Below are 25,951 nucleotides of genomic sequence, written 5' to 3'. Positions count from 1 at the left end.
CAAACTCATGTGCATCGAGTCGGTGATGCCATCCAGCCATCTCATCTTCTGCCATCGCCTTCTCCTCCTATGCCCAATCCCTCCCAGCATCAGGGTCTGTTCCACTAAGTCAACTCTTCACATGAGGAGGCCAAAGTATTGAAGTTTCAGCTTCAGCATCACTCCTTCCAATGAACACCCAGGACTGATCTCCTTTAGAATGGACTGGTTGGATCTCCTTGTAGTCCAAGGGACTCTCAAGAGTCTTCTCCAACACCACAGTTCAAAAGCATCAATTCTTCAGTGCTTAGCCTTCTTCACAGTGCAACTCTCATATCCATACATGACCATTGGAAAAACCATAGCCTTCACTAGACAGACATTTGCTGGCAAACTAATATCTCTGCTTTTCAATATGCTATCTTTGGTGGTCATAACTTTCTTTCCAAGGAATAAGTGTTTTTTAATTTCATGACTGCAGTCACCATCTGCAGTGATTTTGGAGCCCCAAAAAATAAAGTCTGCCACTGTTTCCACCGTTTCCCCATCTATTTGCCATGAAGTGATGGGACCAGATGCCATGATCTTCGTTTTCTGAATGTTGAGCTTTAAGCCAACTTTTTCACTCTCCTCTTTCACTCTCATCAAGAGGTTTTTTACTTCTTCTTCACTTTCTGCCATAAGAATGGTGTCATCTGCATATCTGAGGCGATTGATATTCCTCCTGGCAATCTTGATTCCAGCTTGTGCTTCTTCCAGCCCAGCATTTCTCATGATGTACTCTGCATAGAAGTTAAATAAGCAGGGTGACAGTATACAGCCTTGACGTACTCCTTTTCCTATTTGGAACCAGTCTGTTGTTCCATGTCCAGTTCTAACTGTTGCTTCCTGACCTGCATGTAGGTTTCTCAAGAAGCAGGTCAGGTGGTCTGGTATTCCCATCTTTTTCAGAATTTTCCACAATTGATTGTGGTCCACACAAAGGCTTTGGCATAGCCAATAAAGCAAAAATATATGTTTTTCTGGAACTCTCTTGCTTTTTCGATGATCCAGTGGATGTTTGCCATTTTTTCTCTGGTTCCTCTGCCTTTGCTAAAACCAGCTTGAACATCTGGAAGTTCACAGTTCACATATTGCTGAAGCCTGTCTTGCAGAATTTTGTGCATTACTTTACTAGCATGTGAGATGAGTGCAATTGTGCGGTAGTTTGAGCATTCTTTGGCACTGCCTTTCTTTGGGATTGGAATGAAAACTGACCTTTTCCAGTCCTGTGGCCACTACTGAGTTTTCCAAATTTGCTGGCATATGGAGTGCAGCACTTTCACAGCATCATCTTTCAAGATTTGAATTAGCTCAACTGGAATTGCATCACCGTCACTAGCTTTGTTCGTAGTGATGCTTTCTAAGGCCCACTTGACTTCAAATTCCAGGATGTCTGGCTCTAGGTAAGTGATCACACCATCGTAATTGCCTGAGTCATGACACTCTCTTTTGTACAGTACTTCTGTGTATTCTCGCCACCTCTTCTTAATATCTTCTATTTCTATTACGTCCTTTATGGACTTTAGTTCTAATGGACTCTGTTAGGTCCATTTCTGTCCTTTATTGAGCCCATCTTTGTTTTCTTCAAGAGATCTCTAGTCTTTCCCATTCTGTTGTTTTCCCTTATTTCTTTGCATTGATCACTGAGGAAGGCTTTCTTATCTCTCCTTGCTATTCTTTCAAACTCTGTATTCAGATGCTTCTATCTTTCCTTTTCTCCTCAGAAAGCCATTTTTCTTTTTTGCATTTCTTTTCCATGGGGATGGTCCTGATCCCTGTCTCCTGTACAGTGTCATGAACCTCCGTCCATAGTTCATCAGCCACTCTATCAGACCTAGTCACTTAAATCTATTTCTCACTTCCACGTAGATAGATGATCATCTCAATTAAACTCACCCATTTCTGTCCATTTTAGTTTACTGATTCCTAAGATGTCAATATTTAATCTTGTTATCTGCTTGCCCATATCCAATTCACCTTGACTCATGGATCTAACATTCTAGTTCTCTATACAATATTGTTCTTCATGGCATCAGACACATCCAAAACTGAGTTCCATTTCTGCTTTGGTGCAGCCACTTCATTGTTTCTAGAGCTATTAGTAACTGACCTCCATTTTTCATCAGTAGCATAGTGGACATCTTCTGATCTGGGACAGGGGGCTCATCTTCCAGTGTTATATCTTTTGCCTTTTCATCTTGTTCATGCAGTTCCTCAGTCAAGAGTACTGAAGTGCATTGCCATTTCATCCTCAACTGGACCAAATTCTGTTAGAAATCTTCACTATGACCTGTCCATCATGGATAGCCCTGCATGGCTTCACTGAGTTATGCAGGCCCTTTTGCCATGACAAGGCTGTAATCCATGAAGGGGACAACTATCAGTACCTCTATCATTTGAGGCTTGCATTTCATTCAGCCCAGGCACTAAATGCTTTCATATAGTTTACCTCATTTTATGCTCATACAAATTCTCAACTCCCTATGAAGTAGACACTGATATACTATAACGCTCCTTTTACAGACAATAAATCTGGTAATTATAAAGAAGGAAGATTATTTAAGTAGAAGGTCAGGGATTTAAACTGGAATAGTGTGTTATCTGAATTCATATTCTTGATTATTTCATTTCACTGGTTTACAGTATGAAGTTAAGAAATAACATGTAGCCTTTGAACATTCTTCATGTATAACAAAAGTAAGTTTAGGAAGGGATTAGAATGCCAGCAATATGTATGATAAATTGTAGTCGAAATTAAAAGGTGTGAGACAGATGTGGTAATGGAATTATGGAACAGTGACACTGGTAGTGGAGGTTTAATGGTACTTTCAGAGATACTTCAAATAAAGTGAAAGTGAAGTCGCTCAGTCCTGTCCAACTCTTTGCGACCCCATGGACTGTAGCCCACCAGGCTCCTCCATCCATGGGATTCTCCAGGCAAGAGTACTGGAGTGGGTTGCCATTTCCTTCTCCAGGGGATCTTCCAGACCCAGGGATCAAACCCGGGTCTCCAGTATTGTAGGCAGACACTTTACCATCTGAGCCAATACTTCAGATAAGAAGTGACTAAATAAATTAGATTCACAGACCCAATTCCAGTGTGTCTTGGGGGTGGAGCTTCCCCCACAACACAAGGCATGGAGACACCAGTCAGGTGCATTACAAGTCAACACAATTCTTACACTATCTTGGAGATAGTATCAGATTCCACAGGTTAATATTCAATCTAGAATACTGTTCCCAACTCCCTACCACCCCTCCACTTCAGATGCCATTCTCAAGCCATGTTGTTACCTACACTACTACCAATCAGCTACAAACTAGAGATTCCCACAGCCTTCTTCTTGGACTTCAGATACCAATCACCAGACCATGTTTATTACCTATACTTCTAATTGACTGGCTATAAGTCAGAGAGTCCCAAGATCATCCTATTTTGGGGTTTGATTAATTTGCTACAGCAGCTCACAGAACTCAGAGAAATATTTTACTTACTAGATTACTAATTTATTATGAAAAGAAGTAACTCAGGAATGGCTAGACAAAATAAATGCACAAGGCAAGGCTTGGGAATGGTGTTTGAAACATTCATATCATCTCCAGGTATATTACTCTCCTCAAATCTCCAAGTGTTCACCAACTTAGAAGTTCTCTGGACCCTGTCCTTTGTGGTTTTATGCGGGCTTCATTGCATATACATGATTAATTAAATCACTGGCTATACATCACTGATTTAATCTTCAGCCCCTCTCTTCTTCTTAGAGGTCAGGGAGTGAAACTATATGTTGAAATAGAAAATAATCACATGGTCTGTCCTTATGGTGTTTCCTTGTTTTCAATGCCTGACTATCTCCAAATATGGAAATAATCCTCCTCTCATCTGAATTTTGCAGAAGATTTTACCTCTCTTGTACGCAAAACAGTCTACTATGTATTATACCTATAAGGTATACCTTGTAGGTATATCTATGAGGTATTTAAACCTTGCAAATCAATACAAAATAATATAAAAAATTTACATACCTTGTATCTCATGTACTGTTTACTATGACATACCTACCTTCTATATACCTACATACCTACATTCATTAATGCTTGTGGAATCCAAAAGAAATTAATCAGTATGTTAATAAGTGAATAAACATATAACTGGATGATTGATTGAATAAGGAAATTAAAAGGTGACTCCTTGGTTTTCACTCTACTTTTAAAAATATTTTCCCTCCCCCACTTTTGGCTTTCTTTTCTAATCTTGTCTTAATCACCTCTTCCATTATTCTCAAGAATGTCCCATACCACTGTGCCTTAAGAGAAAAAAGAAAATCATTATTTGGGGCAAATAAATATTGACTGAAAATCAGTCAAAAAAGTTTTCCCCAATCTATCAAGATTAACTCTCTTAAATGTTTCCCAGGTAACATTGCCAATTCTCAAATGTTTCTTTGAACAACATGTAAGTCTAAAATAAATTTTCTATATATGTTCCATTCAACACATAAATCTTATTTGCATAAGCTCTAGCATTTGGGTATCTATTGCATTTCCAACAAAGGACAATCATTTCCATAACAGTAAATTGTCAAATATCTCATATGCATATTCCATTTAGGGAATAAAAATTATTGTCTGAGGTTGTGTAAAATCTATTAACATTAATTTTTGAATTGTTCTTTTTCTTTTGATTCATAATTTGCTGTTTGTGTGAATTTAAGTCCCTTTAAAAGCACAATTTCTTGATTGCTCAACCATGCAATACACAGACAGCAGGTATATTAATGACTTCTCAAAGGTGCAGTGCACTGATACTGTTATTGATGCTGCTATCTGGAAAAAAGCATATTTATTCTGTCCAAGCACCCATGAGACTTGAAAACTGTTCTTCATTCAGACTCACAGTGAGTAGTCATTTTAAAACTTTAATTACTATTTCAGCATGTTTCCTCCATTACTGTTTCAACACTACAGCCAGTAACTTCTACCAGCAAATTTTTTTTTCAATAAACCACACACACATGTGCCCTGCATGCAATGAGTAAAGTTGTGTATAAATGATTAATATCTGTAGGAAATGCAATATTAAGATGAAATAATAATAATAAATGAATTTTGAACATACAAATATTATACCTTCCAACTAATGACTGATGACTATTGAGTGAAAATATATATGTATCTCTCTCTCTCTCTCTCTCTATATATATATATATATATATATACATACACACACAGATGTTTGTGCATGTATATTTACATTCACATAAATATATCAATCATGTATCTTAGAACCAAAGGAAATATGCATACATTAATATTCAAGAAACATTTCTTAAAATTTAAGTCAATACAGAACTTTTCTTTCTACTACAGGGTTTATAAAAAATAACAAACTAATATAATACTAGTTTTGCCTCTGAGCAATTTACCATCATAATAAATATGAATCATTATTTTTATTGAAGTGAGAGTCTTGAATGAAAAAGATGGTTTATAGTATCAATCTCACTCTAAACCTTAAATCACATGATCTGGCTATAATTTCTGTTTCTATGTGAGAGTTTGTTCCTGCATTAATCTTTTTCTTTAATCTGTCCTCTACTTTCCCATTCTTTCTTTCCATAAAAGAAATGCACACATCCAATTTATGTAAAACTGGATGTGTGGACACCACTACCTTGAATCCTCAATTTTCACTTTTGTCCCTTATAACTGTATCTTGAGTGGAGAATATCATAAGAAATCAACTTTAAACAGCTTACTGTTCTTTCATTGTTGGGACATTGGTGAGAGTAATTACCACAATATTTATTTACTAAGTGTCCACTTTATAAAAAGCAAAGCAAAATATTTCATATCTCGAAGCCAGGAATAAGTTTGATTTTGTGGTATCACTGTTATATTTCATAGACAGTGGCTTTCATGTAAACTTTACATTTTTTATATTTCTTTAGCAGCTGTCATATTTAACATGTAAACCATTCTTAATTTTTTTTCTTAAAACTTAAAAGCTTTTGCACAACAAAGGAAAACATTACAAAAAAAAAGACAACCTATACCTGGGAGAAAACATCTGCAAACAATGCAACCAGCAACAGATTAATATCCAAAATATGCGAACAGTTCATATAGCTCAATATCAAAAAGACAAACAACCCAACCAAAACATGGGCAGAAGATCTAAAAAGACACTTCACCAAAGAAGATACAGATGACCAGCAGGCAAATGAAAAATGCCCAACATCACTAATTATTAGAGAAATTCAAGTCAAAACTTCAATAATGTATTACCTCATACCAGTCAGAACAGCCATCATCAAAAAGTCTATAAATAATAAATGCTGGAGAGAGTGTGGAGAAAAGAATCCCCACTACACTGTTGGTGAGAATGTAACTTGCCACAGCCACTATGGAGAACAGTAGGGCACTTCCTTCAAAGGTATAAAAATAGAGTTGCCATATGATCCTAAAATCCTAGTTCTGGGCATCTATCTGGAGAAAAACAGAATTTGAACATACATCCCAAAGTTCATAACAGGACTATTTACAACAGTCAGGACATGGAAGCAACCTAAGTGTCTATTTACAGATGAAAGGATAAAGAAATATGATATATACATACAATGGAATATTGCTCAACCATAAAAAAGAATGAAATAATGTCATTTGCAGCAACATACATGAACCTAGAGATCATCTTACTATGTTAAGAAAATCAGACAAAGACAAACACTGTATTCCACATTTAAATGTGGAATCTAAAAAACAGATACAGATTAAGTTATTTAGAAAACAGCAATAGACTCATAGACAGAAAGCAAACAAATATAGTTACCAAAATGGGTCTGGGGAGAAAGATAAATTAGGAGTTGAGATTAAAATATATATACTACTGTGTATAAAATAGATAACCAACAATGACCTACTGTATAGAACAGGGATTATACTCAATATCTTGTAACATTTTATAATGAAAGACAATGTAAAAAATAATAAATATTTATATGTATATCTGAATCACTTTACTGTACACCTTAAACTAACACAGCATTGTAAATCAACTATATTTCAATAATTTTTTAAATGTTTTTTTTACCAACTTGTACAAATAAGCTTTTGTTTAGGATCATGTAACTTCCCTTAGGATCATATTTTATCTTATTTTCTCATTATCTCTGTTTCACATTATTATTCAATAGTAATAATTAAATACTATTTCATTATCTCTGAAATAATATTTTAATGTTATTTCACTATATGGAATTTTGTAAGCCTTTGATAATGAGAAAGGTAAGGAATAAACAAATAAATAAAATTACTTGAACCCCAGAAAAATCTAGGCTCTCTCTTCTTCTTACTTCGGGTTATCAATGTCAAGGGAGTAGAATATAACTGTTTGCTTCCACTTTACTATTTTCTATTCCCTCTCTAGTGATCTGAAATTGGACTTCTCTCCACAAACTATGACATCATTCTTAAAGACTTTGTCATTTTCTAAACATTTGAGCTTGGGAGAGTAACTGGATATCTCTGTGTCTCACAACACTCATTTCTAAAATGGAGATAATAATGCTTACTCCATTGGTTTGTTTACAGGATTTAAATGAGTCAGAGTATATGCAGTGGTTAGCACAGTGCCTGATGCATAGTAAGTGCCTAAAATATTAAGCCTATGATGAAACTGCCTATATAATTTCACTATTCAGTTTTTTTATACTTACTAAGAGCATGACTTTTTTTTTTACTCTCATACACTTTAGTCTCATAGTCTCATCATTTTTAACAACTTCTTACCGCTTTCTCCTTCCATATCCAGCTAGTTGTCAAATACTTTGTCTTTTTCCTCTTACAATAGCTCTCAAATTTATCTTTTCTCTATTCACCAGAATCTGTCTGAGAGGACTCTAGAGGGTAGGGCAACTGGGTGAAAATGTTCCCTCAGGGAGAGGAAGTGCTAATGGAACTTTGAGTACTAAGACACTGCAATATGCAGAAATGCCATTATTAAAAATTACAACAGCAACAAACAAGCAACAAGAGCACCAGTAAGCCAGAATCAGGTGTTCATTTTCAAATGTAGCTAAATAACGTTTAGAATAAAAGGGCTTCATTTAATTTATATGAAAATAATTCTTAAAAAGGCAGTATAAGTAAATCTTATCTGCAGTTACTGGTAATAGGAAAACCCAGAGAATTCATTGATTTGTCTTAGTTTAAATTAACTAATTATAGAACAAGTGTTCTACCTCCACTGCCACTGACATCATGACTACTGTACATTTAAGCAATTAAAATGGCAGAGCATACAAATGGAGGTGCAATTATTGTCTAAAATTCCTTATCTACATTAATGCCTATACAGGGTGAGTTAAAATTTTAAAAAAGGTAAAAAGAGTTATCATTGCCTGTATTACATATTTTAATGTTCCAGTTTGTTACCGTATGATTATTAGACTGCAAACTGCTTGGGATTTGACACAGTGGTTTGCCTATTACATATTTTCAATAATATTGTCAAATATATGAGCTAAATGTTTCCTACATTACAATTCAGTTTCAACTGAAATTTATACTCAATGGAATGAATTCACACTATTAAAATACGTTGCTGCTGCTGCTAGGTCGCTTCAGTTGTGTCCAACTCTGTGCGACCCCATAGATGGCAGCCCACCAGGCTCCCTCGTCCCTGGGATTCTCCAGGCAAGAACACTGGAGTGGGTTGCCATTTCTTTTTCCAATGCATAAAAGTGAAAATTGAAAGTGAAGTCACTCAGTCGTGTCCGACTCCTAGCGACCCCAGGGACTGTAGCCCAACAGGGTCCTCCGTCCATGGGATTTTCCAGGCAAGAGTACTGGAGTGGGGTGCCATTGCCTTCTCCAAAAATATGTTAAGAAAGCATTTTTATTTTAAAGACTTCATTACCTTTACACACAGGCCTGTGATCACTCCAAGCAGCAAAAACTTCAGCTATCCGTTGGCAGGTGATGCTCTTAGCACCCTGTAGGACATAATCTTCATCACAAGAGAACTGCACAGTTGATCCAAGGCTAAAATAGAGCAAAGGATTAAAAAAACAGTATTAGAAGCATATAACATAACGATTAGGTTCCAGTTCTACTGGCTATATTGAGTAGGCGAAAAATGTCCCACAGTGACAAAAAATATTCTTTGGGGGAACCAAAATATGAAAATATGACTTATACAAACATATAATAAAATCATAAATATGAATCTACTGTAAATCAACAACATGCTGATATTGGTAGGAACTGTAGAAAGCTCTCATCAAGTTTAATTATCTTCTTAGTTGTAGAAGCCAAAGCTAAACTGACTAAATTTCCCATCTGAAATACGTGGTAAATGTGAAGCAAAGAGTAGACTTCTAACCTTGAATTCCACTGCTTGTGTTCATACCACATGACAGTACTTCTTTAGCAGATATTTACGTAGGTATTTACTTGTAATACTTGCAAATACTTACAGGTATTTGCCCATCCATGTGTGTATATGTTTGTTTGTTTGTTTGTTTTTAATAAACTGACCATGTATATTCCGCCTAAAATTTTAAACAGTAACTTACCAGTGGGAAAAAATAACAAATTCTATTTTCTTAGAATGGCTTAAATTTCTTCTAGCAATAAGTCACTGGCAGCTTCTCCACCTCATCTCTAACACAATGCCACATGTCATCAGCACCTATAGCAGCTGACAGTTTTTGCACATGCCATGCTGTTTTCTGTCTGCACTATTCTCCCTGCCCTCTGTGCCTGGAGAACATTATCTGTACCCTCTCACACAAGCAGTGCCTGAACAGCTCCTGTTCAACTTCCTGAACTTATCATGCAGGGGGATTTCATGATCACATTTGTGTTGCTAAAAGAGATCTCTGGAACAGTGTGGAGGGCGGTTTAAAAGGAAGATTAATCAGAGAAAAGTAGGCTAGTAGAACCGTAACTCAAGTAGTTTAGGTCAAGGGTTGGCAACTGTGTCCATCCTGCAGGCTAAACCTGGTCTACTGGCTGTATATATATATACATATATATGCTGCTGCTGCTGCTGCTAAGTCACTTCAATTGTGTCCGACTCTGTGCGACCCCATAGATGGCAGCGCGATACACACAAACAAATATATACACTGTATGTGTGTATATGTGTGTATATGTATGTATGTATACATACATACATATATGTATATAAATATATGTAAATGTATATGTAAATATATTTGTAATATTTGTACATATATATTTGTAATAATAAATATATTTGTAAATATATATGTATGTATATGGTATATATATATATACACATAAGTGTGTGTTTGTGTATATATATATATATAGTTCATATAAAGTGAAATGTTTATCTTTAATATACATTTTAATGCAGATTTATCCAAAATGTCCAAGTCCAGAGATACTGTATTCCTATAATTGGACAAAACTATCCTTGGGTAGGGCTTCCCAGATGGTGCTAGTGGTAAAGAACTCGCCTGCCAATGAAGGAGACATAAGAGGGTTAGATCCCTGGTTGGGAGGATCCCCTGGAGGAGGGCATGCAACCCACTCCAGTATTCTTGCCTGGAGAATCCCGTGGACAGAGAAGCCTGGCAGGCTACAGACCACAGGGTCGCAAAGAGTCAGACACAACTGAAGCAACCTAGCTCGCATGCATTGGTTAATATTTTCCATCATGGTTACTTAAATTGCTTATAATTCTGGAGAAGGAAATGGCAGTTATGTACTGAACTCTTACACATGACACATTTATTGTATTCCAGGGACGAAAAATAATGTAATGTGATCAAAAAAAGAATATAATGTGATTAGAGTACACAAATTAAGAGGACAGGGATATGAAATGAAGGAAGAAAAAAAAGAGACTGAAGGCAGATCATTTATAAATCAGCACACCATAGTAAGAGTTGTAACTTTTACTCTGGGAGAATTGAGGAGTAGTTATAGGACTATGAACCAAAGGAATGGCATTATGAAATTTAATGTTTTAAAGTGACAAAATCATCTCTGGTTGCAGAATAAATGTTAAGAAGAAAAAGGCAGAAGTAGGAATTTGATAACAGCATGTTGGAGTAATCATGGTTCTCAGGGAGATGATATGGTGTGATCTATACTAGGGAGGTTCAGTTCAGTTGCTTAATCATGTTTGACTCTTTGTGACCCCATGAACTGCAGCACGCCAGGCCTCCCTGTCCATCACCAACTCCCAGAGTTTACTCAAACTCATGTCCATTGAGTCGGTGATGCCATCCAACTGCCGTCACCTTCTCCTCCCACCTTCAATCTTATCCCAACATCAGGGTATTCTCAAATGAGTCAGTTCTTTGCATCAGGTTGCCAAAGCACTGGAGTGTCAGTTTCAGCATCTATCCTTCCAATGAATATTCAGGACTGATTTCCTTTAGGATGGAACAGCTGGATCTCCTTACAGTCCAAGGGACTCTTAAGAGTCTTCTCCAACCCCACAGTCCAAAAGCATCAATTTTTCAGTGCTCAGCTTTCTTTATAGTTCAACTTTCACATCCATACACCACTACTGGAAAAACCATAGCTTTGACTAGATGGACTTTGTTGGCAAAATAATGTCCCTGCTTTTTAATATGTGGTCTAGGTTGGTCATAACTTTTCTTCCAAGGAGCAAGTTTCTTTTAATTTCATGGCTGCAGTCACCATCTGCAGTGTAGCAGTTAGAAATTAACGATGGTAAAACATTAAAAAAGTGACTTTAGTACAAGATCTGGCTCACAGAAGTCTGGCCCCCAGAACTTAACAAATTAAATTAATAAACTAAATTAAAGATTCCATCAAGGGCACTGTATTTGTCACAGATGATTATAATATTCTAGTTTAACCAGGCTGTTCTTACTAAAAACAATATATTGCATCTTGTTTAAGTAACAAGTGTTTTAGCTTGTTTCTTTTGATTACAGAAAACTATATAGACGATTTGTTATAATAAACACTTAAGTGTTTTGTTGCTATGCCTATACCAAAGACTGGCAGTGATGGTCTCTGAAGTTTCTACCTTACCCCTCACCAAAGATTAACAATTCCATTTTTTTTCTCCAATTAATACACTGGGGGAGGCAGTTAAGAGTTGACATTAACAGTTTAAACTGCAGATTTTTCAAATCCTAACTCTTCCCTTTTCCAGCTTTATGGCTTTGAGAAAATAATAATCTCTCTAAGCCTCAGCTTCCTTATATGTCATACTAATGATACAAAATAATATTTATAAAGTATACAATGGCAAACACATTTCGGACACTCAATTATGTTTCTCAATCACAGAAATAGTTGTGAAAGCCATTAATTTCTTCCCCACTTTTGAAAAAAAAAGACTCTTCTTTGGGCATCTGCAAGCACCTTCATCCAGGACCATAGCTATACTTTAACATATTATAAAGCAAAAATAAAAAAGTAAAAAAACAACACAGAGAAAGCAGAAGTTAATAAAATAAGCAGTCTCTTTAGCAGAATCCAAGGGCAATAATATCCAGAAAATGGGTACCTTTAACAAATACATTTTTATTTTATGATCTGCTTTAACATTTGAGTTGAAATTAAAGAAAGTGTTTCATTAAAAATATTTATGTCAAGGGAAGCAGTAAAAGAATACAACCTCTGTAATTTTCACTGCAATTTCTTTGCCACTAATGAAGATACACCTGTTTTGCCAGGTTGAATAAGACATTACAGTTTAGTAGGTTACATAATCTGATAGAACATTTTGAAATAAATGATTGAATACCTCTTCAGTCTGAAAATAGCAAATCACAAAGCATGTGATATACAAGAGCGTAGTTTGAAAAGCAATCATCGACCTAGCCTATGTGTAAATACTACCATATTTTTAAAAAATTATACTTATTATTGCAAAAACACATTAAAACCTCAAAACTGTCAGAAAAAGAAGATATGTGAGTTTTCAAAATATATAAATGTTTCCTGTTTTAATCAAATAACTAATATAATTTCATACAAATAGAAAAATGTGAACAACTAAAGAGATAAGGAAGAACAAATGATGGTGTCTGAGTCAAACAAGAAGATTTAAGAAATAAGCAGCAGGGGATCTTGAGAAAATGACATAATGACATAAACAGTGAATTTGTAACTAAGTTTTTTTTTCCAGTTATTGATTTTTGGCTTATTTAAAGATCTAGATAACTTCCTGACAGAGGCAGAAATTTATCACTAAAGCAGGTGCATATTTTTTTCAAAATTATCACTATACTAGTGGAAACTATCCAAACATGAAAGATGACCTAAAAATTAAAATATCTTCAAACCATTTCTATAAAGAAGAAAAAACATTACTAAACATGTAGAAAATAACTATCATTAAAATGACCTCAAAAATCACTAAGATAATATGCTTTTTAGACTTTTAGCAGGGATACTACATGCCAGAATAAATGGAACTATGTCAAAGTTTTGAGGGAATATAAGTTAGAAATTTAGCATTCTATTCATACTTATTCAAACAAGTGGAATCAAAATGTCATACTTTTTTAGCTAGGCAAATATTCACAGTTTCTAGTATATATATATATAATATTATATATATTATTTACATATATGCATACAAAGTTTTTACTACACTAGACAAAGGCTTAAAAAACAAGAAATTAACACATGATACAGTATTAGCTAAAGTACAGATTTTTTTCAAATTTCACAAAATTTTATGCTTGTGTCCATTATTTGTTTTCATAAATTATTCAAGATTTCACATTTATTTAATTGCATTGAGCAGCTTTAGCTTCATGTAACAATTTCTGATAAATTATCTTTCCATTTGTACTGTCATATATTTTTTCTAACTTTCCTTTAATGGCTGCTTAGATACACCCATCATTTAAAAGTGGACATTTAATTTCCAAAAGCATTGGGTTTTTAAAGTAGCTTAGATATTAATTTCTCATTTTGATACTAATTTCTCATTTAAATTCTCTCTTCTTTGCAATCACCCTCTGTTTTTTTTTTCAGTCTTTTAACTTTATTAAGGCTTTCAATGACTAAGTCAAGATCTCTCCTTGTAACCAGAGAGTGTTAACAAATTTTGATCTTTCTGTAATGATCTTAGTGTCTGAGTGTCTCACAGCAAGATCACAAATTCAAAGTGTTCCAAATTGAACTTGCCTTTCCTGAGATCCATTTGTCTTCCTAAAATTCCAATCTCAGTAAATTCTACTACTATCTATTTAGTAATCCAAGACAGAAACATCTACACTTGCAAAGAATTTTCATTAATTAAATTATTCAATATACATTCATTGCTTATTGTAGGCCTGACAACCTCAAATGTCTTATAGATAATCAAGGCCAAAAGCTTGATCATGAATAGGTGAGTACATGCTTGCTTAAAGCCATTTATATTTTAAAAGGATTTTTTTTTTCAAATACTATGCAGAGCCAACAAAATAGAAAACTTGCTGACTATGATTATTGCACTCTTTGGGATATGTTAGGTACTGACAAAGAGATGCAGAGAACACAATACTGAAAGAAGATATGAGAATCTCCTCTCAGAGTTCATTGACATTTAGGGGAGACAAATAGGAAATATAAAATAAAATGTGGTACCATATAATAAGGGTGGAGACTGCTATGAAAGAAGAAAGAAAGGCACATAATAAAGGCTTGTTTAGGGGTTGAAAGTTTAGCTTAATACTGAAGACTGAGCAGATATAGCCAAACAATAAATAAGAAAGCCATTTCTAGGTAAGGAATGCACAATAGAAAACTCCTAGGGGTTACAGTGATGATAGATTTTGGGAACCACAAAAGTTTTTGAACAAGAAACAACTATGGCAATAGTCTGCGTATATATGTGTGTGTGTGTGTGTGTGTGTGTGTGTGTGTGTGTGTGTGTGTGTGTGTGTATAAGTGAAAAGTTGAGGTGGGAGTGAGATGAGGAATAAAGGATTGATGATATATGACATTAGAGAACAAAATTGAGATTAAGTTATAGAAAGCGTTTCTATACCCCGTGTATCTGGCAGATTTTATCTGTTCCCTTTCAACAGTTATTCCTAACCTCTCAAACAGAACCATACCTTATTTAGGACATAGGTAGATTTTCTTGATTTTCATGACACCCCCAGGAAGTCTCATGGTTAATTTAAACCAGTTATGTATGCTGATTTCACTTTGCTAAGCTACTGGCTGTTTCAAAGCTGTGTGGTGGTTTTGGTGGTTTTGTCTGACTCTTGCAACCCTGTGGTCTATAGCCAACCAGGCTCCTCTGTCCATGGGATTCTCCAGGCAAGAACACTGGAGTGGATTGCTGTTTCCTTCTCCATCAAAGGTGTGTAGCACAACTATTTTTGGCCAATGAAATGGCTGATCAAGACTTCTCATGCTCGACAAAAATATAAGAACTCAAAAAGAGAAAAATCTTTGCCAATTTTCCTTCTTCCTTCTTTAAAAGCAGGATTGATACCTAGAGCAAGACTAATAGTGGCAATCTTGCCATCACAAGACAATCAGCACAATACTCAAAATTAACATACTAAGAATAATACAGAAAAAAGGACTTAGAAACATAGAGGTTTGGTCATAAATGGCATTATTGAGAAGACAAATATATGCTTAAGGTATTTCTAGACTTCTCATTACTTGAGAAAAATGCAGGTCAGTTCAGTCACTCAGTCGTGTCCGACTCTTTGCAATCCCATGAACTGCAGCACCCCAGGCCTGTCCATCACCAACTCCCGGAGTTCACTCAGACTCACATCCATCGAGTCAGTGATCCCATCCAGCCATCTCATCCTCTGTCGTCCCCTTCTCCTGCCCCCAATCCCTCCCAGCATCAGGGTCTTTTCCAATGAGTCAACTCTTCGCATGAGGTGGCCAAAGTACTGGAGTTTCAGCTTTAGCATCATTCCTTCCAAAGAAATCCCAGGGTTGATCTCCTTCAGAATGGACTGGTTGGATCTCCTTGCAGTCCAAGGGACTCTCAAGAGTCTTCTCCAACACCACAGTTCAAAAGCATCAATTCTTCGGTGCTCAGCCTTCTTCACAGTCCAACGCTCGCGTCCATACATGACTATTGGAAAAACCATAGCCTTGACTAGACGGACCTTAGTTGGCAAAGTAATGTCTCTGCTTTTGAATATGCTATCTAGGTTGCTCATAACTTTTCTTCCAAGGAGTAAGCGTCTTTTAATTTCATGGCTGCAGTCACCATCTGCAGTAATTTTGGAGCCCAAAAAAATAGTCTGACACTGTTTCCACTGTTTCCCCATCTATTTCCCATGAAGTGATGGGACCAAATGCCATGATTTTCATTTTCTGAATGTTGAGCTTTAAGTCAACTTTTTCACTCTCCTCTTTCACTTTCATCAAGAGGCTTTTTAGTTCCTCTTCACTTTCTGCCATAAGAATGGTGTCATCTGCATATCTGAGGTTATTGATATTTCTCCTGGCAATCTTGATTCCAGCTTGTGTTTCTTCCAGTCCAGCGTTTCTCATGATGTACTCTGCATAGAAGTTAAATAAGCAGGGTGACAATATACAGCCTTGACGTATTCCTTTTCCTATTTGGAACCAGTCTGTTGTTCCATGTCCAGTTCTAACTGTTGCTTCCTGACCTGCATACAGATTTCTCAAGAGGCAGGTCAGGTGGTCTGGTATTTCTATCTCTTTCAGAATTTTCCACAGTTTATTGTGATCCACACAGTCAAAGGCTTTCGCATAGTCAATAAAGCAGAAATAGATGTTTTTCTGGAACTCTCTTGCTTTTTCCATGATCCAGTGGATGTTGTCAATTTGATCTTTCATTCTTCTGCCTTTTTTAAAACAAGCTTGAACATCAGGGAGTTCACGGTTCACGTATTGCTGAAGCCTGGCTTGGAGAATTTTGAGCATTACTTTACTAGCATGTGAGATGAGTGCAATTGTGCGGTAGTTTGAGCATTCTTTTGCATTGCTTTTCTTTGGAATTGGAATGAAAACTGACGTTTTCCAGTCCTGTGGCCACTGCTGAGTTTTCCAAATTTGCTGGCATATTGAGTGCAGCACTATCACAGCATCATCTTTCAGGATTTGAAACAGCTCAACTGGAATGCCATCACCTCCACTAGCTTTGTTCGTAGTGATGCTTTCTAAGGCCCACTTGACTTCACATTCCAAGATGTCTGGCTCTAGATTAGTGATCACATCATCATGATTATCTGGGTCGTGAAGATCTTTGTTGTACAGTTCTTCCATGTATTCTTGCCACCTCTTCTTAATATCTTCTGCTTCTTTTAGGTCCATACCATTTGCAGATTTATCTGTAGAACTGTCTTTGGGTATTTTCTTACTTGTAATAGGTTATATAAAGGAGTTTAGATGTTAACTTAGGATAAACCATTTTGTTATTTATTTTCCACTTTTTTTTTCTGATTTAAATTTACTCAGCATTTGTGGAGAAAGGTGTAAATCATGGTGCTATCCCATCAACTGCTAATATACCCCATTCCCTCTTAGAAATCTTCTTTGTAATCTTTTTAATTAATTTATTTTCATTGAAGGATAACTGCTTTACAGAACTTTGCTGTTTTCTGTCAAACCTCAACATGAATCAGCTATAGGTATACATATATCCCCTCCCTTTTGAAACTCCCTCCCATCTCCCTCCCCATCGCACCCATCTAGGTTGATACAGAACCCCTGTTTGAGTTTGCTGAGCCATACAGCAAATTCCCATTGGCTATCTATTTTACATAAGGTAATGTAAGTTTCCATGTTACTCTTTCCATACATCTCACCCTCTCCTCCCCTCTCCCCATGTTCATAGTCTATTCTCTATGTGTGTTTCTCCATTTTTGCCCTGTAAATAAATTCTTCAGTACCATTTTTCTAGATTCCATATATATGTGTTAGAACACCATAGAATACAGTAGTATATATCTTTTTTTTTTTCTGACTCACTTCACTCTGTCTAATAGGTTCTAGGTTCATCAATATCCTTTGTAATCTTTATCAACCAACCCACTTTGTACTTTACATTCAGCAATACAAACTGTCCTTGAATATGCTGTATGGTTTAGAACTCTGGGCATATGCATATGCTCTACTCTCATTCTGATATTTTCGCTTGTTGTTCTCATCTATCTTGAAAAGTTATTATTCATATCATAGTGAAGATGTCACCTCCTTTGGAAAGCTTTTCTGGTACACCTCCCTAGAACCCTTAAAGAGTAAATGACCTGTTTTTCTTTACATTTTTGCTGTTCAGTTGTTCAGTTGTGTCCAATTCTTTGCAACCCCATGGACTATAGTATGCCAGGTTCCCTGTTCTTCACTGCCTACCAGAGCTTGCTCAAATTCATGTCCATTGAGTCAGTGATGCTATCTAACCATATCATCCTCTGTCATCCATTTCTCCTCCTGCCTTCAATCTTTCCCAGCATTCGGGTTTTTTTCCAATGAATCAGCTCTTCACAACAAGTGGCCAAAGAATTGGAGCTTCAGCTTCAGCATCAGTCATTCTAATGAATATTCAGAGTTGATTTCCTTCAGGATTGACTGGTTTAATCTCCTTGCAGTCCAAGGGACTCTCAAGAGTCTTCCTTGACACCACAGTTTGAAAGGATCAATTTTTCGGTACTCAATTTCTTTATATTCCAAATCTCACATCCATACATGACTACTGGAAAAACTGCAGCTTTGACTAGACAGACCTTTGTTGGGAAAGTAATGTCTCTGCTTTTTAATATGCTCACTCAGTTTTTCATAGCTTTTCTTCCACGGAGCAAGTGTCTTTTAATTTCATGGCTGTAGTCAATATCTGCAGTGATTTTGGAGCCCCAAAATAAAATCTCACAGTTTCCATTGTTTCCCCATCTCTTTGCCATGAAGTGATGGGACCAGATACCATGATCTTAGTTTCCTGAATGTTGAGTTTTAAACCAGCTTTTTCACTCTCCTCTTTTAGCATCATCAAGAGGCTCTGTAGTTCCTCTTTGCTTTCTGCCATTAGGGTAGTGTCCTCTGCCTATCTGAGGTTATTGATATTTCTCCTGGCAACGTTGATTCCATATTGTGATTTATCTTTCAGTTACCTGCTAGTACCTGTGAATGGCGAAAATCAGCAATATGCCTAGGAAACTGAGCCTGTAAGGTTCATTCCCTAACTCTCCGGCATGAAGGAAACATCTAGGAATAGACTTGAAAGTAATAAGGCCAAGTATCAGCACAAAGATAGTAAACAAATGAAGAAACAAACAAAATAGTATCAGACAACAAGTATTAGGTAGAAATGATAGAATGATATAATGAGAACTGTGTGGAGGTGTCAGAAAATGACTAGAGAGTTTATATTTAATTTGACATCTATTATGAGACACTTACTCCTATAGAGATTTGACAGAAAGGGTCTCAAGTAGGAAAAAATGTTTCAGAAACAGAAAAAGAGGCTAGTTTGGATGGCTGGATCAGATTGAGAGGTGGGAAGTATGATCCAAAGTTAGCTCAATGAGAGAGAAACAGAACAGGTTCCAAAACAATTGCTTTTATAATGTGATTTATCATTCTATGTGCAAGAGGGAAGTTGTTGGAGGATTTCCAACAGAGAAGTGACGTGATTTGATCTATGTTTTTAAAAGATCATTTTGGCTGCTGTGTGGTAAATGCATCATAGATAAAATGGTAGTAGAAGGATCATTCATGGTTGGATTGATGGTTTGAGGGAGACATGATAGTGATTTGAAAATTAGGAAGGTTCCAACTGAAATAGAGAGTACTGGATATTTTTAGAATACCTTTGAAACTGGAATCAAAAGAATTTCCTGACAAGTTGGTTATGGAGGAATATACTTAAAAGTTGTTAATATCTCTACAAAGAACCTTTTATAAGGAGAATGCTAATTTGGTCTATGGCATTGCTAAGTCTTCTCTCATATTTCTACATTTGGTTTATCAATCAGTTGATAGATCTTTTCCTTCTTCCTACTCCAAATCTCCTGCCTCACTTTGGTTATTCATCCTGTTTAACCTAAAATTTTTCTCATTACTCAGATATCTTTTTGTTTTATTTCCTCTTCTGTCTTATTCTCATTTCATTACTATAAGAGTATCTCATATTACATAATTAGAATTATAATCCCTTTTTCCACTCTTTCCAAGTCACACAGTATTTCCATCATAACAAGTCTTAAAAAATAAGTTATATATACTTAATAAAGCTGCAATTTCCTCTATAAAAAGGTACAGAATACTAAATCTGAGTAGCTGTTCAAATGCAGCGTGAGAAAGTCTGACAATACAATAGTGAATTTTATATTTATGCTCTTCTTGTCATTAATGGTGACACTATATATTTTTTTAAATTTATTTTATATTGGAGCATAGTTGATTGAAAATATTGTGTTAGTTTCATTTGTACAACAAAGCAATTCAATTACACATTTACACATATCTATTCTTTTTGAAATTATTTTCACATTTAGATTATTACAGAATATTGAGCAACATCTCCTGTGCTATTTGTTGTTGTTGTTGTTGTTCAGCTGCTAAATCATATCTGACTCTTTGTGATCCGCACGGACTGCAGCAGCACACCATGCTCCTCTGTCCTTCATTATCTCCCAGAGTTTGCTCATATATTATGTTAGTTATTTATTGTAAATATAGTAGTATGTACATGTCAATCCCAAATTCCCAATATATTCCTCCCCCCACAGGTCTGCCCCGGCCTGGTAGTCACTGATTCGTACTCTAAGCCTGTGACTCCATCTTGTAAACAAGTTTGACTTTATTTTATTTTTATTTTTTTTTTAGATTTCACATATAAGCAATATCATATGATACTTGTTTTTTTCTTTCTGACTTCTCAGTATGATATCCACCATGGATGGACATGGCATTATTTCATCATTTTTAATGGCTGAGTAATACTCCATTATATATACACCATATCTTTATCCATTCATCTGTCCATGGACATTTATGATTTTCTCATATTTGTCTATTGCAAACAGTGCTGTGATGAAAACTACGGTGCATATATCCGTTCAAGCCATGTTTTTCTCCAGATATATTCTGAGGAGTGGGATTCCTAGATCATATGGTAGCTGAATTTTAAGTTTCTTAAGGAACCTCCCTACTGTTCTTCACAGTGGCTATACCAATTTACACTCCCACCAACAGTGTAAGAGGGTTCCCTTTTCTCCATAGTCTCTCCAACATTTTATTATTTGATAATTTTTGAAGATGGCCATTTGAATTGACATGAGATGACATTTTTTTGTAATTTTGATTCTCAAGAGTTGGACATGACTGAATGACTGAACTGAACTGAATGTTCCCTCTATACACACTTTCTGAATTCTTTTTACCATAAATGGGTGCCGAATTAATCAAAAGATTTTCCTGCATCTATTGAGATGACCATATGGTTTTAATTCTTCAATTTCTTGATATAGTGTATCACACTGATTTGAAAATATTAAAAAATTCTTAATAAAGTTACACTTGATCATGGTATCAGTTCAGTTCAGTCTCTCAGTGGTGTCCAACTCTTTGCGATCCCCAAAACTGAAGCACACCAGGCTTCCCTGTCCATCACCAACTCCTGGAGTTTACCCAAACTCAAGTCCATTGAGTCAGTGATGACATCCAGCCATCTCATCCTCTGTCATCCTCTTCTCCTCCCGCCTTCAATCTTTCCCAGCATCAGGGTCTTTTCAAATGAGGCAGTTCTTCACATCAGGTGTCCAAAGTATTGGAGCTTCACAGCATAATTCCTTCCAATGAATATTCAGGACTGATTTTCTTTAGGATTGACTGGTTTGATCTTCTTGCAGTCCAAGGGACTCTCAAGAGTCTTCTCTAACACCACAGTTCAACAGCATCAATTCTTTGGTGCTCAGCTTTTGTTACTATCTCACTCTCACATCTATACATGACTACTAGAAAAACCATAGATTTGACTAGACAGACTTTTGCTGGCAAAGCAACGTCTCTGCTTCCTTAATATGCTGTCTAGGTTGGTCATAGCTTTTCTTCCAAGGAGCAAGTGTCTTTTAATTTCATGGCTGAAATCACCATCTGCAGTGATTTTGGAGCCCCCCAAAATAAAGTCTCTCACTGTTGCCATTGTTTCCCCATGTATTTGCTATGAAGTGATTGGACCAGATGCCATGATCTTACTTTTTTGAATGTTGAGTTTTAAGCCAACTTTTTCACCCTCCTCTTTCACTTTCATCAAGAGGCTCTTTAGTTCTTCTTCACTTTCTGCCATAAGGGTGTCATCTGCATATCTGAGGTTATGCATGGTATATGATCTTTTTAATCTATTGATGGTCTATGACCATTTTAACCTATTGATGGATTCAGATTGCTAGTATTTTGTTACTAGTAATTTGTTTGCTAGTGTTTGAGGATTTTTGCATCTATATTCATCAGTGATACTGGTGTGTAAATTTCTTTCTTTGCAGTATCTTGGTCTGATTATGGTATCAGGGTGATAATGATCTCATAGAATGTGTTTGGGAATATTCCTTCCTCTACAATTATTTGGAAGAGTTTCAGAATAGTAAGTATTAACTCTTCTTTAAATGTTTGATAGAATTTTCCTCTGAATCTGTCAGGTCCTGGACTTTTATTGGTTAAGAGTTTTTAAAACAGCTTCAATTTCATTACTTGTGACTGGCCTGTTATATTCTATTTCTTCCTAGTTCAGTCTTGTGATATTGTATCTACTAAGAATTTGTAGATTATCCATTTTATTGGCATAGAGTTCTTATGATCCTCTATATTTCTATTATAGCTATTGTAATTTATCCTTTTTCATTTCTAGTCTTATTGATTTCAGCACTTTCCCTTGTTCTCTTGATAAGTCTGGCTAAAGATTTATCAACATTTTTTTTAACCTTTTAAAAGAACCAGCTTTTGGTTTCATATATCTTTTCTATTGTTTTCATTTCTCTTCATTTATTTCTCCTCAGATCTACGATTTCTTTCTACTTTGTGTTTTCTTTGTTCTTTCTCTATTTGCTTTAGGTGTGACATTAGGCTTGTTATTCATGTTTTTTGTTTGTTTCCTGAGGTAAACTGTATTGCTATAAACTTCCCTCTTAAAACTGCTTTTGCTGTGTCCCATAGGTTTTAGATTTCAGTTCTTTAATTTTCATTTGACTCTAGGTAGTTTTTGTTTTCCTTTTTTATTTCATCAGTTTTCCATTTGTTTTTAGTAGCATATTATTTAGCTTCCATGTGTTTGTAATTTTTACTTATTTAAATAGTTTATTTTGTTGATATATTTTTGGATGTGTGGGATTTGTTGCTATGTGTACTTTTCTCTAGTTGCAGTAAGTGGGGGCTACACTCTAGTTGTACTGCACAGGCTTCTCATTGTGGGGGCTTCTTTGTGGAGCACAAGTGCTAGGGGATGTAGTTGTGGTACATGGGTTCAGTAGTTGTGGCTCCTGGTCTCTAGAGCACAGACTCAGTAGTTGTGGCTCATGGGCTTAGTTGCTCTGAGGTATGGGGGATCTTCTTGGACCAGAAATCAAACCTGTGTCTCCTGCATTTGCAGGCAGATTCTTTACCATTGAGCCACCATGGAAGTTGTTGCTGTTTTTTATTTTTATTTTTCTTGTTGATGCTTTCTAATCCCATACTGTGGTTGGAAAACATGCTTGATATGATTTCAATTTTCTTGATTATAGTGATACTCACTTTATAGCCCAGCATGTGATTAATCCTGGAGAATGTCCCAGATGCTCCTGAGAAGAATGTGTATGCTGCTTCTTTTGGATGGAAAGCTCTACATATCAATTAAGTCTATCTGGTATAATGTGTCATTTAAAGCCTGGTTTCTTTATTGATCTTTTGTCTGGATGATCTGTCCATTGATGAAAGTGAGGTGTAAAAGTCCTCTACTATTATTGTGTCACTGTCAATTTCTCCTTTTATGGCTGATATTAATAGTATTGGTTTATTTGCTGGAGTGCTCCCATGTTGGGTGCATATATACATTCAATGATAAAAATTGTTATATCTTCTTCTTGGATTTATCCCTTGATCATTATGTACTGTCCTGTTTTGTCTTTTGTAACAGTCTTTATTTTAAAGTCTATTTTGTCTGATATGATTATTGCCATTACAGCTTACTCTTGATTTCCATTTGCAGGGAATACCTTTCTCCATTCCCTCACTTTCAGTCTGTATGTTCCCTAGATCTGAAGCAGGTCTCTCAAAGAGAATATATAATATATGGATTCTATTTTCCTATCTGCTCAACCAGTCTATATCTTTTGATTGGAGTATTTAATCCATTTACATTTAAGGAAATTACTGACACATATATTCTTACTGCCATTTTCTTAAAGATTTTCAATTTGTTTTTATAGATCTTTTTTCTATCCTTCCTCTTTTGTTCTCTTCTCTTGTGACTTGTTGACTAACTTTAGTGCTGTGTTTGGATTTCTTTTTCTTTCTTTTGCATCTGTTGTAGATTTTTAGTCTGCAGTTACCTTGAGGTTTTGATATAATATTTCTTTAATTTGTTGTCATCTTAATTTCAAATGCATTTACAATACCTGCATTTGTGCTACCCTCTTATCAAAGTGCTGGTTTTGACATCATATTTGTGTGCAGATGATTTCCTTCCTTAACTTTACGTTTGCCTTTATTGGTGAGCTTTTCCATTCATAATTTTCTTGTTTCTAGTAGTTGACTTTTCTTTTCCACTTAGAGAAGTTTCTTCATCATTCGTTGCAAAGCTGTTCTGGTGGTGAATTCTCTTAGCTTTTGCTTGTCTGTAAAGTTTTTTATTTCTTTGTTGAATCTGAATGAAAGTCTTGCCGGGGAGAGTATTCTCAGCTGTAAGTTTTTCCCTTTCACCATTTTAAATATATTGTGCCACTCCTTTCTGACCTGCAGAATTTCTGTTGCAAAATCAGCTAATAACCTTACACAAATTTCTTTGTATGTTATTTATTGCTTTATCCTTGTTGCTTTTAATATCTTTTCTTTATCAGTTTGATTACTCTTGATTTTTGGTGTGCTCCTCCTTGGGTTTATCTTGATTGGGACTGTCTGCACTTCCTGGATTGGGTAACATTACAGTGATTTACAGCATTCTATCTTTCAGCTCACTTATTCATTCTTCTGCCTTAGTTACTCTATTGATTCCTGCCAGTGTATTTTTCTTTTGAATTATATCACTCATCTCCATTTGTTCTTTAGTTTTTATAGATAAAACATTTCTTTATTTAACATTTCTTAATGTCTTCTCAACCTGTGCTTCCATTCTCTTCCAAAATCTTGGATGATCTTCACTATCATTACTCTGAATTTTTTTTCCAATAGATCTCCTATTTTCACTTCACTTACTTGTTCTCTGGGGTTGTATCTTGCTTCTTCATCTGGGACATATTCCTCTGCTGTCTCTAACCTTCTGAGATTGTGGTTTCCATTTCATTGGCTGAAGATTGTGCTTCTTCTTGCATCTGCTATCTGCCCTCTGGTGAGTGAAGCTAAGAGGCTTGTGCTGGTTTCTCGATGGGAAGGCCTGCTTCCTGCCAACTGGTGGGTGGAGCTGAGTCTTGTCACTTTGGTGGGCAGGTTCATATTCATCAAGATTCTAAGCAGCCTGTCTGTCGATGGGTGGAGCTGTGTTCCCATCCTGTTGGTTTTCTGGCCTGAGGCATCCCAGAACTGGAACCTACAGACTGTTGGGTGGGGCTAGGTCTTGAAATCTAAATGAAAGCCTCCAGGAGGGCTTGAATCAGTGAGTGCTCTCCAGAACTGCTGCTGAAAATGTCTATGTCCCTGAAGTGAGCCACAGCCACCCCAGTCCTCCAAAGGAGACCCTGTGGGTCTGGCCCAATCTCTTATGAGGTTACTGCATTTTTCTCTGGTTCCTGGTATGCCTGGGACTTTGTGGAGGTCTGTTTCTATTTCCCTCAAACTTGTGAAA

At 36.0% G+C, this 25,951-nt stretch overlaps 1 protein-coding gene across 2 annotated transcripts in view; it reads right to left on the bottom strand.

The window, feature by feature from the left end:
• The window catches only part of CSMD3 (CUB and Sushi multiple domains 3), a 1,383,361-nt gene that overhangs the window by 767,810 nt on the left and 589,600 nt on the right, over positions 1-25,951 (bottom strand). For both annotated transcript variants that reach the window (XM_069601113.1, XM_069601114.1), the window contains one exon: positions 8,939-9,063. In XM_069601113.1, the coding sequence (XP_069457214.1) occupies positions 8,939-9,063 (125 nt within the window). The remainder of the gene's footprint in view (positions 1-8,938; positions 9,064-25,951) is intronic.

Source organism: Ovis canadensis, chromosome 9 (assembly GCF_042477335.2).
Source record: "Ovis canadensis isolate MfBH-ARS-UI-01 breed Bighorn chromosome 9, ARS-UI_OviCan_v2, whole genome shotgun sequence".
NCBI classification, from domain to species: Eukaryota; Metazoa; Chordata; class Mammalia; order Artiodactyla; family Bovidae; genus Ovis; species Ovis canadensis.
Note: the sequence above shows the minus strand (reverse complement) of the source record. Positions and strands in the feature narration are given on the sequence as shown.